This window comes from Capra hircus, chromosome 4, assembly GCF_001704415.2.
Source record: "Capra hircus breed San Clemente chromosome 4, ASM170441v1, whole genome shotgun sequence".
Classification (NCBI taxonomy): Eukaryota; Metazoa; Chordata; class Mammalia; order Artiodactyla; family Bovidae; genus Capra; species Capra hircus.
The window spans coordinates 32,381,447-32,396,073 of record NC_030811.1 but is presented as its reverse complement, the minus strand read 5'-3'; the positions used below and the strand labels follow the sequence as shown (position 1 = coordinate 32,396,073).

The 14,627-nt window shown below is 40.4% G+C and overlaps 1 protein-coding gene across 1 annotated transcript in view; it reads right to left on the bottom strand.

Annotated features, from left to right (window-relative positions):
- Positions 1 to 14,627, bottom strand: part of IQUB (IQ motif and ubiquitin domain containing) — an 82,543-nt gene that overhangs the window by 27,937 nt on the left and 39,979 nt on the right. Inside the window, exon 9 of the mRNA XM_005679403.3 lies at positions 3,983 to 4,158. Coding sequence (XP_005679460.2) covers positions 3,983 to 4,158 — 176 coding nt within the window. The remainder of the gene's footprint in view (positions 1 to 3,982; positions 4,159 to 14,627) is intronic.

Here is a 14,627-nt window from a genome sequence, read left to right as displayed (position 1 = left end):
AAAAAGTTGGCTTAAATCTCAACATTCAGAAAACAAAGATCATGGCATCTGGTCCCATCACTTCATGGGAAATAGATGGGGAAATAGTGGAAACAGTGTCAGACTTTATTTTTGGGGGGGCTCCAAAATCACTGCAGATGGTGATTGCAGCCATGAAATTAAAAAACGGTTACTCCTTGGAAGGAAAGTTATGGCCAACCTAGATAGCATATTCAAAAGCAGAGATATTACTTTGCTGACAAAGGTTCATCTCATCAAGGCTATGGTTTTTTCAGTAGTCATGTATGGATGTGAGAGTCGGACTGTGAAGAAGGCTGAGCGCCAAAGAATTGATGCTTTTGAACTGTGGTGTTGGAGAAGCCTCTTGAGAGTCCCTTGGACTGCAAGGAGATCCAACCAATCCATTCTGAAGATCAACCCTGGGATTTCTTTGGAAGGGATGATGCTAAAGCTGAAACTCCAGTACTTTGGCCACCTCATGCGAAGGGTTGACTCATTGGAAAAGACCCTAATGCTGGGAGGAATTGGGGGCAGAAGGAGAAGGGGACAACAGAGGATGAGATGGCTGGATGGCATCACCGACTCGATGGACGTGAGTTTGAGTGAACTCCGGGAGTTGGTGATAGACACGGAGGCCTGGCATGCTGTGATTCATGGGGTCGCAAAGGTTCGGACACCACTGCGTGACGGCACTGAACTGAACTGAAAGGAAATAAAGCAGCAGATAAAGCACAAGCAGGAAACCCTGCACAAGGTTCAGTCTTAAAGAAGGCAGGTAAGTGTCACCTTCTTCCCAGTCCACTGGTACTTCAGAGGCCTCCAGCTCCTTCTTGAGCCCTGGGTTCATGCTGTCCTCTTATAGTTAACAATCAGATACATAAGGAACACAGTACCCAGTGATGATGTTGGATTCAACAAAAAGCAACATGCTAAAAGGAATTATGTTTAGTTCAAAATATGATTCAGGAGAAGTGTGAATATTATGGCTTCCATACTGTAGGACTCATCGTTTCTAGAATGAAGATATTTAAGCATTTGAAACGATAGCATCTACATTGCATATTTTCTTATAGTACTTGAAATATAAAACTACAAAAGGATTATTTCTGTTCCTTATTTTTCCTCCCTACCTTCCTCCACAAGCACTTATTGATACTCTGTGATGAGCACTGAGCTAGGATATGAGGATATGGAGATAAAAAGATAGCTCTTGCCTTAAGAAGCTCAGATCCAGGAGGATTCAGACATAATCCTGACGATAAAACTGAGCACTATGCACTAAGACAGAAGTGAAAGGAAGTCTTATGAAGGTATATGCACGCAAGTGTGCTAAGTCGCTTCAGTCATACCTGACTCTTTGCAACACTATGGACTGTAGCCGGCCAGGCTCCTCTGTCCATGGGATTCTCCAGGCAAGAACACTGGAGTGGGTTGTCATTTCCTTCTCCAGGGCACCTTCCCAACCCCAGGAAAGAACATGTGTCTCTTATGTCTCCTGCACTGGCAGATGGATTTGTCACCATCAGCGCCACCAGGGAAGACCATGAAGGTATACAGTACAGGCTAAAGCAGGAGGGTCAGTAGTCCTTCTCGGAAGAAGGGGTCTCTGGGCTTGTTTTGAAGGGTGAGTAGCTGGTTACTGAGGAAGGAAAGAAAGGATGCTACATGCAGAGGCCACAGAAGAAGCAAAAGCACTGAGAGCATGTGGTTTTTCTGTGAATGTGCAACTGAGTGAAATTGGAACAGTCTGGCTGTGGTGCATGAGCAGGGATGATGGGATGGGTCAAGTGTGCCAAGAATCGACAATAAAAGTCCTTGTTCCCAGAGGGCAAGGGAGGAGCTGTGTGGGAGGAGGTCCCTATGGCAGCAATATGGAGGATGGGGGAGGGAATAAAGAAGTGAACCTGGAGGTTGAAAGCCTCATTTGGGGACATAAAGGAATCCAGATGGGAAGGAAACCGAGATCCAAGTAAATCAGTATCCAGCTCACACAGCCAAGGTGAAACCTTCCCATGACAGCCTCCCAGGGAGAGAGAGGGAAGCAGGAAAGCCGAGGTGCTCCATAACATCTCAGAAGCTTCCCACCCTCTCGAGTTCCAGCAGGAGAACAAGGCATTCCACCAAGACTCACATTAGCTGCAGTTTAAGTCTCTGCCTACATGGCCTGTTTAGAGACATGCAAGGTCATCAATGTGGCATGGCAGAGCCACCTCCCTGCAGGCAGTGGTAGGCCATTAGTAAGGAAGAAGTAAAGAATTGAGGCAATGATTAAACTAGTAGAACAGAGAACATGGTGACTAAGCAGGACATCAAGAATAACGCCCAGGTTTCTGCCTGAAGCAACTTAAGTGCATGATGAAACCTTCATGGAGATAAACTATGTGAGTGCTACAGAATAGGAGCCTCAGTTTGGAGATGAGGGGACAAGGAATGGTAAGACGAGATGAAGCAGGGGTTGACATGTCAGCTTGAGTTGTACTGTGGGACAACCAAGGAGCAAGAGAGTAGGCAATTCAGTACATGATTTGCAAGGTCCTAAAAAAGACACTTACTCCTTGGAAGGAAAGTTATGACCAACCTAGATAGCATATTAAAAAGCAGAGACATTACTTTGCCAACAAAGGGTCTGTCTAGTCAAGGCTGTGGTTTCTCCAGTGGTCATGTATGGATGTGAGAGTTGGACTGTGAAGAAGGCTGAGCGCCGAAGAACTGATGCTTTTGAACTGTGGTGTTAGAGAAGACTCTTGTGAGTCCCCTGGACTGTAAGATCCAATCAGTCCATCCTAAAGGAGATCAGTCCTGGGTGTTCATTGGAAGGACTGATGCTAAAGCTGAAACTCCAATACTTTGGCCACCTCATGCGAAGAGTTGACTCATTGTAAAAGACCCTGATGCTGGGAGGGATTGGGGGCAGGAGGAGAAGGGGACAACAGAGGATGAGATGGCTGGATGGTATCACCGATTCAACGGACATAAGTTTGAGTAAACTCCAGGAGTTGGTGATGGACAGGGAGGCCTGGCATGCTGCAATTCATGGGGTCGCAAAGAGTCAGACATGACTAAGTGACTGCACTGAACTGAACTGAAGAGAGTTCTGGCCTGAAACTGTAGGGAGCTCCAGGATGCAGGCAGGAGTTAAAGCCAAAAGAAAAACTGAGATCAAACAGGAGAGCATACGAGATAAGTAGGAGGCATTTATAATATCAAAAATTGTGGTTTTTTAAATAAATGTTCTCAAATAACAAGAATCACATAACTATTAGAATCATTACCGGCAAATATTTTAAAGAACTCCATCCCTTTTCTTCTTGTGGCTGGATAGGCTTTTAATTGTTTGGAGAGAACAAGTTTATAAAAGGAAATTGGTCACTATGGAAACAAGCTATCCAATATCAAACAGGCAGTTTTACCACAAAAGGGTAATTACTTTAGTTTTTCACTTAATTGTATGTTTTCATGGTTTTCAATAATCACATATCCTTTTGGTTAGAAATTTTCAGTCAGTTAATGACCTGATAAGCAAAAGCAGAAACACTAATCCATAGCTCTTAGCCCAGGTTGCTTACTATGGGCACCACAGATTCACACATTCTGTGACTGCTATAGTCTACATTTCAGTGGGGTGTGCAATTCACCTAATTTCTATAGGCAGCCTAAGTCTAAATGAACAGAGTCACAAGGATGGTATCTCCATGTTTTCCTTCACGGCCAAAGCTCTTTTGTTAAGAACATGTTAATTTCATGTTACTTATCAATCATTATTCTAGGCAGCAGTGAAAATCTAAAGCTACATAAGAAAAGAAGAAAAATTATACAAACTTTCAATAATTTCAAAATTATACAAAATTTCAAAAATTATGTCACCAAAAATACTAAACAAAACTCATGAAAATTCTTACAATGTAATTGTCTTCCTTAGTTCATTCCTCTATATTTTTAAACTCAGGACACATTCATATATAAATAATGTTACTTCACTAACCTTATCCAAAAAACTTTGTATCTCTGCTTCCTGGTTCTCTGTGTAAGTGATATATCTATGTCTCCCAATGGAAGCAATTATCTGCGTCTCTTTTTCCAGAAGTTCACACAAAGCAGCTTTCCTTTCAGCTCCAGTCAAAAATTGGTTAATGCGTGTGAGTTCTTCTTGCCGCCAGACTAGAGGAATAATATGAAAGACTCTTGAGTTTTTAAACACCCACATCTTTACAGAGCATTTTTTACTATCACATCCTCACAAGCAGTATTTTATTTTTATATCAATTTAAATAAAATTATACATGAATAGCATCACTCATATTGTACACCTGATACATGAAAAAACAGGATGAAATGGAAGCTGAGACACAGCAATAAAATAGAGTCAAGCAAACACAAGTCATAAGACATCAGGACAGATGATGTCAAATTATGCCTCCAGGTAAGCATACACACACCCCCAGTATTGGGAAAAAGACAGCCTGGATTTAAAGCAGCCACGAATGTGTCTTGCTCAGCTTCCCTCTAAGAGAGTGACTGTAGCTAGGAGGCAGGTGGCTGACAGTACCAGCTACAGCATTTCAGATCTGCACCATGTTGGAGCAGAGGCCATACTCTTCTCACTAAGCTGTCAGTCAAAAAAGTAAGAACCATGGGAGAAGGGCCTGGCCATGGCTGCCCAACCGTGGCATCTTCTGTGGCCAGTTATTATATCAGAGCTGACCATCTGGCCAGCTAAGATTGCCTCAGAGTTCTGTCTGTCTGAGGATCTCCATCCCCCATCCTTTTCGTTCCCTCTCTCAACTTTCACAGGTGTCAACTCCTATCTCAATCTGAAGACTCTCTGTCTTTCCCTGCTCTCTTCCCTTTATCTTTACTTCAAACTCCATCCTGGTGTCTGCTTCTGCCAGTACCCAAATTGACAGTTTTATGTACAATTGTTGACTTCAATTGTTTTCTTCATTACTAGCACTTTTAGTACCATTTTCCATCTCTTTTATCCTAATTGTATCAGCAAATGTTATAAAATAATTACATTTACACTGAACTCAAACCAATGAATTAAGTTAAAATAATATTTACAACATTTTAAAGTGCGGGTTTGAGGACTTCTCTGGTGGCTCACTCAGTAAAAAGCAAACCTGCAAAGCAGGGTTTTATCCCTGGGTTAGAAAGATCCCCTGGAGAAGGAAATGGCAACCCACTGCAGTATTCTTGCCTGGGAAATCCCATGGACAGATACCTTGGTGGGCTACATTTCATGGGAACATAAGAGTTGGACATGACTTAGTGTTGGACACCACCAAAATGTTGTTGCTGTTATCCAGTCCCTCAGTTGTGTACAATTCTTTGCAACCACATGGACTGCAGCATGCCAGGCTTCCCCGTCCTTTACCATCTCCCAGAGTTTGCTCAAACTCATGTTCATTGAGTTGGTGATACCATCCAATCATCTCATCCTCTGTCGTCCCCTTCTCCTCCCGCCTTCAATCTTTCCCAGCATCAGGATCTTTTCAAATGAGTCAGCTCTTCACATCAGGTGACCGAAGTACTGGAGCTTCAGCTTCAGCATGTCCTTCCAATGAATATTCAGAGTTGGTTTCCTTTACGATTGACTGGTTTGATCTCCTTGCAGTCCAAGGGACTCCAAGTGTCTTCTCCAATACCACAGTTTAAAGGCATCAATTCTTCAGCTTTCTGCTTCCTTATGGTCCACCTATCATATCCATACGTGACTAACGGAAAAACCATAGCTTTGACTATACTTTGTTGGCAAAATAATGTCTCTACTTTGTAATACACTGTCTAGGTTTGTCATAGCTTTTCTTCCAAGGAGCAAGCGTGTTTTAATTTCATGGCTGCAGTCACCATCTACAGTGATTTTGGAGCCCCCCAAAATAAAGTCTCTCACTGTTTCTATCATTTCCCCATCTATTTGCCATGAAGTGATGGGACCAGATGCCATGATATTAGTTTTCTGAATGTTGAGTTTTAAGCCAGCTTCTTCACTCTCCTCTTTCATCTTCATCAAGAGGCTCTTTAGTTCCTTTTTGCTTTCTGCTAAAGGATGGTGTCACTTGCATATCTGAGGTTATTAATATTTCTCCCCACAATCTTAATTCCAGCTTATGCTTCATCCAACCAAGCATTTCACGTGATGTACTCTTCACAGAAGTTAAATTAGTAGGGTGACAATATACAGCCTTGACATATTCCTTTCCCAATTTGGAACCAGTCTGTTGTTCCACATCTGGTTCTAACTGTTGTTTTTTGACCTGCATACAGGTTTCTCAGGAAGCAGGTAAGGTGGTCTGGTATTCCCATCACTTTAAGAATCTTCCACAGTTTGTTATGATTCACACATTCAAAATCTTTAGCTTAGTCAGTGAAGCAGAAGTAGATGTTTTTCCGGAATTCTCTTGCTTTCTCTATGATCCAGTGGATGTTGGCAATTTGATCTCTGGTTCCTCTGCCTTGTCTAAATCCAGCTTGTACATCGGGAAGTTCTTGGTGCACATATTGTTGAACCCTAGCTTGAAGGATTTTGAGCATTACCTTGCTAGCATGTGAAAAGAGTGCAACTATAAAGTAGTTTGAACATTGCTTGGCATTGCCTTTCTTTGGGATTGGAATGAAAACTGACCTTTTCTAGTCCTGTGGCCACTGCTCAGTTTTCCAAATTTGCTGGCATATTGAGTGCAGCACTTTAACAGCATCATCTTTTCAAATTTAAAATAGCTCAACTAGAATTCCATAACTTCCACCAGCTTTGTGCACAATGATGGTTACTATCAATAAAAAATGTGTTGCACACTACAAGTGTTAGTTATTATCAACAAAGAATGTGTTGCACACTATAATATATAAAATAGATAATCAACAAGGACCTACTGCATAGCAGAGGTAATTGAACTCAGTACTCTATAATAACCTATAGGGGAGAGGGAAAAGAATCTGAAAAAGAATATATATATGCATGTGTGTGTGTGTATAAACCACTTTGCTGTATACCTGAAACTCACACAACATTGTTTCCCTGATAGCTCAGTTGGTAAAGAATCCGCCTGCAATGCAGGAGACCCTGGTTTGATTCCTGGGTTGGGAAGATCCCCTGGAGAAGGGGGAGGCTACCCACTCCAGTATTCTTGGGCTTCCCTTGTGGCTCAGCTGGTAAAGAATATGCCTGCAATTTGAGAGACCTGGTTTCAATCTCTGGGTTGGGAAGATCCCCTGGAGAAGGGAAAGGCTACCCACTCCAACACGACTAAGCGACTTTCACACAACATTGTGAATCAATTATACTCCAATATAAAAAAACATTTTTAAAGAATGTGTTACATGAAATACACTCTAAAAGTAAATCATAAAATGCCAAATAATAGCATTTTTATAGACTTAATTTACCTAAAGATTACGCTACAGACTTAAAATTAACCCGAGAAAATACAGAGTACTAGATCCTACCCCAAACTTAAACAAATCAAAATTTCTGGGCTCAGATATACTTATTTTAACAAGCACTACATTCATTTCTTATACATGCTAAATCTGGGGAAGAAAACTGTTTTATATCCAACATTGCAAAAAATGTCAAAGTTACATTAAAGGAAAAACAGTGTTGGAAAGAACTTTAGAAATTAAACAGTTCAACACTCGTCCCCATATAAGATGGATTCTCCTCCTAGCAGCGTGGACAGATTTAATTTGCTCACCCTGGTCCTAGTCCTAGCCTGTGAGGCAAAACATAGTCAGTCTACTCTGCACAACATGGCACCAAAGATAACTGTCAGAGACCACTTAGATTTTCTCTTTTCTAGACAAAAACACTTCCCTTTCTCAAACTGTATATAATTTGACATAATTTCATGTCCCATCCACGTCTAGTTTCTTTTTAATATACGACATGCCAAGTTTCTGACAAGATGAAGGTTTTTATACAGGCTGCTAGCTGCCCTCTCCTATGTTCTTCTAGAAATGATACAAGAAATATGAAATAGGGGGAGGAGAAGGAGAGACTGGAAGCAATACTAGAAATCAGAGAGAGGTGTGATCCATGTGGTAGAAACTTTCAGGGAAGTTCTTTAAGACATAGTTGCAGCTACCACTGGAAAACACTCAAGGAGGCACAAGTGTCGTCCCTCAAACAGCTGCTATCTCATCTCAGAAAGTGAACGCTCTAGCAGAAGGTAGCAAACCTTAATTCAAGGACTCAGAACTAGAGAAAAGGGTGGGCTATAAATCCATCTGAGCGTTTACCTCTTTTAAGAACATCTTTGACAAACTTTAAGAAGAAATAAAAAAAAAGAATGCTTACATTTCAAATCATTGCAGAAAATATTAACAATCATAAATGTTTGTGCAGAAAAAGACCCAAAAATTAGAAACAAAATGCATAAAGCAAGATGAGAGAAGCAAAATCAGGCATAATGGCTACATTTAAAACTATGAAATGGCTCAATTTTTGACTGAAAATAAAATGTATATTTTTTAAAATCCAATGACATAATATTTTCCAGAGGTACACTTAGAGTGATGCCAAAGACTACAGTTAAGCACAAAAGGATGATAAATATGAACAACAACAACAACAAAAAACAGATGCAGCTATATTAATATTTTGAAAATAGGAGGGAAAAGACTAAAAATTCAAACCTTGGAGAAGATAATTTTATGATGAAAGGTATGACTTTCATCAATTTTATGATGACCGTCATGAATATTTATACTGAAAATCACAGCCCATTAAGCCATATAAAGCAAAACTTCTATCAGTTATAAACACTACTGTGGTGAGTATATTTTATTTTATATAAACATAATATAAATGAGTTAATCTATGAGAGTCAAATAAAGAGTTAAAAATCAAATTGCCACAGTATGATTAACAAGTTGAAATTAATATACATCAAGCTCTAAACATCAAAGATGAAAGTATATCTTATTTTCAAAGCTCTATGAAGCATTTATATAAATTTAAGTAAATTCTAAAAATTTAACTAAATTTAAAGAAAATCAACCTTGAATATTCATTGGAAGGACTGATGCTGAAGCTCCAATACTCTGGCCACCTGATATGAAGAGCCAACTCACTGGAAAAGACCCTGATGTTGGAAAAGACTGATGTCAGGAGGAGAAGGGGCAACAGAGGATGAGGTGGTTGGGCGACATCATCAACACAATGGATATGAGTTTGAGCAAACTCCAGAAGATAGTGAAGGACAAGGGAGCCTGGTGTGCTGCAGTCCAAAGGGTCACAAAGAGTCAGACATGACTCTGAACAAGAAGAAATAAATTCTAGGAGCAGGAATGGAAGAAAACATAAACCCCCAAAATCATAAATGACAAACACTGCATTTTTTTGGACACAGTGCAATTCAACTACAATTAATAACAAAGTTTAAAAAAGAAATATATTCCTATCTGCTTAGAAATGTAAGAAATTCTATCAAAAATAATACTTAAATCAAAAAAAGGTATGATTATCAACCATTATGGAAATAAAGGGGCTTCTCTGGTGGCTTAGACAGTAAAATCTGCCTACAAAACAGGAGACCCAGGTTGGATCCTTGGGTCAGGAAGATTTCCTGGAGAAGGGATTGCTACGCATTTCAGTATTCTTGCCTGGAGAACTATAAGGCAATAATTAAAAAAAAAAAAAAGCACTACGTATCACAATGCATGGGGTGAAATAAAAATTGCAAAAGGTCAATTTGGGAGGATTTTATATAATTAAGCCTCAAATTTAAATCGGGCTTCCCCAGTGGTTCAGACAATAAAGAATCCACCTGCAATGTGGAAGATCCCTGGAGGAGGGCATGGCAACCCACTGCAGTGTTCTTGCCTGGAGAATCCCATGGACAGAAGTACCTGGTGGGCTACAGTCCACGGGGTTTCAAAGAGTTGGACATGACTGAGCAACTAAGCACAGCACAGCACAAATTTAAATCAGGCACCTGAACATTGTGAATTGGGGCAGGGAGGATGGTGAGAGAGTCAATTCCTAGCCAGGCTGATAAGAAGTCTGGGGGTCCCCAAGGAGAGAGGGGTCTGGGGTTCTCAAGGAGAAGATAGGGTCTGGAATTCACAAACAGGAAGAAAGGACAGACTTTTTTTTTAATCTCTACATTCCTTAGTCTTAGTCACATAAAACTGTTTCCTTTAAACACTGAACTGATGATTACACAACAAACAACTCAGTTTAAACTCTGTACTAAGGATTATATGTTAGGTCCATGTTAGGCCCATAAATGTTAGGTCCACGAATCAAGGCATATATGAAGTGGTCAAACGGGAGATGGCAAAAGTGAACGTCGACATTCTATGAATCTGCAAACTAAAATAAACTGGGATGGTTGAATATAACTCAGATGACCATTATATCTACTACTGTGGGCAGGAATCCCTTAGAAGAAATGGAGTAGCCATCATAGCCAACAAGAGAGTCCAAAATGCAGTACTCAGATGCAATCTCAAAAACGACAGAATGTCTCTGTTCATTTCCAAGGCAAACTATTCAATATCACGGTAATCCAAGCCTATGGGCCTCCCTGGTGGCTCAGCTGGTAAAGAATCTGCCTGCAATGTGGGAGACCTGGGTTCGATCCCTGAGTTGGGAAGATCCCCTGGAGAAGGGAAAGTCTACCCACCCGAGTGGCTCAGAGGTTAAAGCGTCTGCCTGCAATGCAGGAGATCCAGGTTTGATCCCTGGGTTGGGAAGATCCTCTGGAGAAGGAAATGGCAACCCACTCCAGTATTCTTGCGTGGAGACTCCCATGGAGGGACAGGCCTGGTAGGCTACAGTCCATGGGGTCACAAAGAGTTGGACATGACTGAGATACATCACTTTTACTTTCCAAGCCTACGCCCCAACCAGTAACACTGAAGAAGCTGAAGTTGAAAGGTTCTATGAAGACCTATAAGATCTTTTAGAACTAACACCCAAAAAAGATGTCCTTTTCATTATAGGGGACTGGAATGCAAAAGTAGGAAGTCAGAAACACCTGGAGTAATAGGCAAATTAGGCCTTGGAGTACAGAATGAAGCAGAGCAAAGGTTAATAGAGTTTTGCCAAGAGAACGCACTGGTCATAGCAAACACCCTCTTCCAACAACGCAAGAGAAGACTCTACACATGGACATCACCAGATGGTCAACACCGAAATCAGACTGATTATATTCTCTGCAGCCAAAGATGGAGAAGCTCTATACAGTCAGCAAAAAGAAGACCGGGCACTGACTGTGACTCAGATCATGAGCTCCTTATTGCCAAATTCAGACTAAAATTGAAGAAAGCAGGTTCAGGTATGACCTAAATCAAATCCCTTATGATTATACAGTGGAAGTGAGAAATAGATTTAAGGGACTAGATCTGATAGATAGAGTGCCTGATGAACTATGGACGGAGGTTCGTGACATTGTACGGGAGACAGGGATAAAGACCATCCCCATGGAACAGAAATACAAAAAAGCAAAATGGCTGTCTGAGGAGGACTTACAAATAGCTGTGAGAAGAAGAGAAGCAAAAAGCAAAGGAGGAAAGGAGAGATATAAGCATCTAAATGCAGAGTTCCAAAGAATAGCAAGGAGAGATAAGAAAATCTTCCTCAGCAATCAATGCAAAGAAATAGAGGAAAATAACAGAATGGGAAAGACTAGAGATCTCTTCAAGAAAATTATAGATACCAAGGGAACATTTCATGCAAAGATTGGCTCAATAAAGGACAGAAATGGTATGGACCTAACCGAAGAAGATATTAAGAAGAGGTGGCAAGAATACACAGAAGAACTGTACAAAAAAGATCTTCATGACCAAAATAATCACAACGGTGTGATCACTCACCTAGAGCCAGACATCCTGGAATGTGAAGTCAAGTGGGCCTTAGAAAGCATCACTACAAACAAAGCTAGTGGAGGTGATGGAATTCCAGTTGAGCTATTTCAAATCCTGAAAGATGATGCTGTGACAGTGCTGCACTCAATATGCCAGCAAATTTGGAAAACTCAGCAGTGGCCACAGGACTGGAAAAGGTCCGTTTTCATTCCAATCCCAAAGAAAGGCAATGCCAAAGAATGCTCAAACTACCACACAATTGCACTCATCTCACATGCTAGTAAAGTCATGTTCAAAATTCTCCAAGCCAGGCTTTAGCAATACGTGAACCGTGAACTTCCAGATGTTCAAGCTGGTTTTAGAAAAGGCAGAGGAACCAGAGATCAAATTGCCAACATCTGCTGGATCATCGAAAAAGCAAGAGAGTTTCAGAAAAAAACATTGATTTTTGCTTTATTGACTCAGCCAAAGCCTTTGATAGTGTGGATCACAATAAACTGTGGACAATTCTGAAAGAGATGGGAATATAAGACTACCTGACCTGCCTCTTGAGAAACCTATATGGAGGTCAGGAAGCAACAGTTAGAACCAGACATGGAACAACAGACTGGTTCCAAATAGGAAAAGGAGTATGTCAAGGCTGTATATTGTCACCCTGCTTATTTAACTTATATGCAGAGTACATCATGAGAAACGCTGTGCTGGAAGAAGTACAAGCTGGAATCAAGATTGCCAGGAGAAATATCAATAACCTCAGATATGCAGATGACACCACCCTTATGGCAGAAAGTGAAGAACTAAAGAGCCTCTTGATGAAAGTGAAAGAGGAGAGTGAAAAAGTTGGCTTAAAGCTCAACATTCAGAAAACGAATATCATGGCATCTGGTCCCATCACTTCATGGCAAATAGATGGGGAAACAGTGGAAACAGTGTCAGACTTTATTTTGAGGGGGCTCCAAAATCACTGCAGATGGTGACTGCAGCCATGAAATTAAAAGACGCTTACTCCTTGGAAGGAAAGATATGACCAACCTAGACAGCATATTCAAAAGCAGAGACATTACTTTGCGAACAAAGGTCCATCTAGTCAAGGCTATGGTTTTTCCAGTGGTCATGTATGGATGTGAGAGTTGGACTGTGAAGAAGGCTGAGCGCTGAAGAATTGATGCTTTTGAACTGTGGTGTTGGAGAAGACTCTTGAGAGTCCCTTGGACTGCAAGGAGACCCTACCAGTCCGTCCTAAAGGAGATCAGTCTTGGGTGTTCTTTGGAAGGACTGATGCTGAAGCTGAAACTCCAATACTTTGGCCATCTCAAGCAAAGAGTTGACTCATTGGAAAAGACCCTGATCCTGGGAGGGACTGGGTGCAGGAGGAGAAGGGGACGACAGAGGATGAGATGGCTGGATGGCATTACTGACTCGATGGACATGAGTTTGGTTAAGTCCGGGAGCTGGTGATGGACAGGGAGGCCCGGCGTGCTGCGATTCACGGGTTTGCAAAGAGTTGTACATGACTGAGAGACTGTACTGTGCTGAAGGATATTATAACAACAATGTATCCTGCTTTAGGACAGTTTCTCCTTCCTGAAAACCTTCTGGCTAATCCTGTTATCTTAAAATGTAAATTATGGGAGTGGGTCTAGTAAGATCTTTAGGACCTCCAGACATTCTTTTGATTTATTGTAATAACTAACTTAAAAAGTATATAATCTCCTTGCTAACATGCAATTCTTTCTATTTACATAGAGATGATTTATTACTTTATTGTCAGAATGATGAAGCTTCAGAATCTCATGAACTGCACTCTGGCCATAGATTCAAACCTATTTTTTCTCTGAACTTCAAAAGCCTAGTTCCCTGATCAGGTATTATACTTGCCAAAATCCTATCACTTCCTTGCCAATTCAAAATACTCAACAGTAATTTTTGAACAGTTATTATCTGAAAGGAACCTTATAAGGTTTGATGGTACATACAAAAGTGAGAAAGGTATAATGCCTTATCAAAGAAGTGAACATGTCTCTTTGCCTGTCGCTCATTGGAAAGACCATAAAATCCTTCTACTGGGACAGAATTTTTGCTTTTCATTTCAGTTATCTTTACCCCAAAGCCTATCATTTTTCATCATTAGGTTTAAAGACTTCCTTTGGGTAAATATCCTTTGACATAAGGTTACTTCCTCTCACGTTCTATTACATATAATTCAGTTAAGTACAGTGTACTCTCAGTTGTTACATTCCAAGCATGATTATTACTCACGTTGCATTGCAAGATTATTTCAGAATACATTACATTTATATATAACTTACTTAATTAGAATTTACACTTTCCTTTCATTAAAAGTTTAGGTTTACTTTTAACACTAGTCTCTGCATCGAAAGGTTAAGTATCTGAAGCCGTTAAGTGTTGTTTCTGGCCCTCTTCTGTTAAAACCACTAACTTTCATGACATCCAGTTTACAGTTTCGTCAGATTATTTCTTCCTCCTCTCAAATTTCAATTTGAAATCATCCTGCTAAGGTCAAAGATTTGTCAGTCATGCTCTTCATAAGAGTCCATTCTGTCCTTTACCAGGAATACATTATTCAGATACTGTACAGCTTGGTCTATTTGTGAATTTAAAAGCTAAATTGTATTCAGCAAAAGGGTTGTAAATTTAAGAACTAAATTATGTTATGAAGTCCAGAAAATCCATGATTGATGAGTAGTTTTTACCAGTAGTTTTTAAGAGTAATTTTACCAACCAAAAAATTTTAAAATTTGACAATATCTATATACTAAAAGGCAGTATATGAATAAAGATGAAAATTGCTTGCTTGT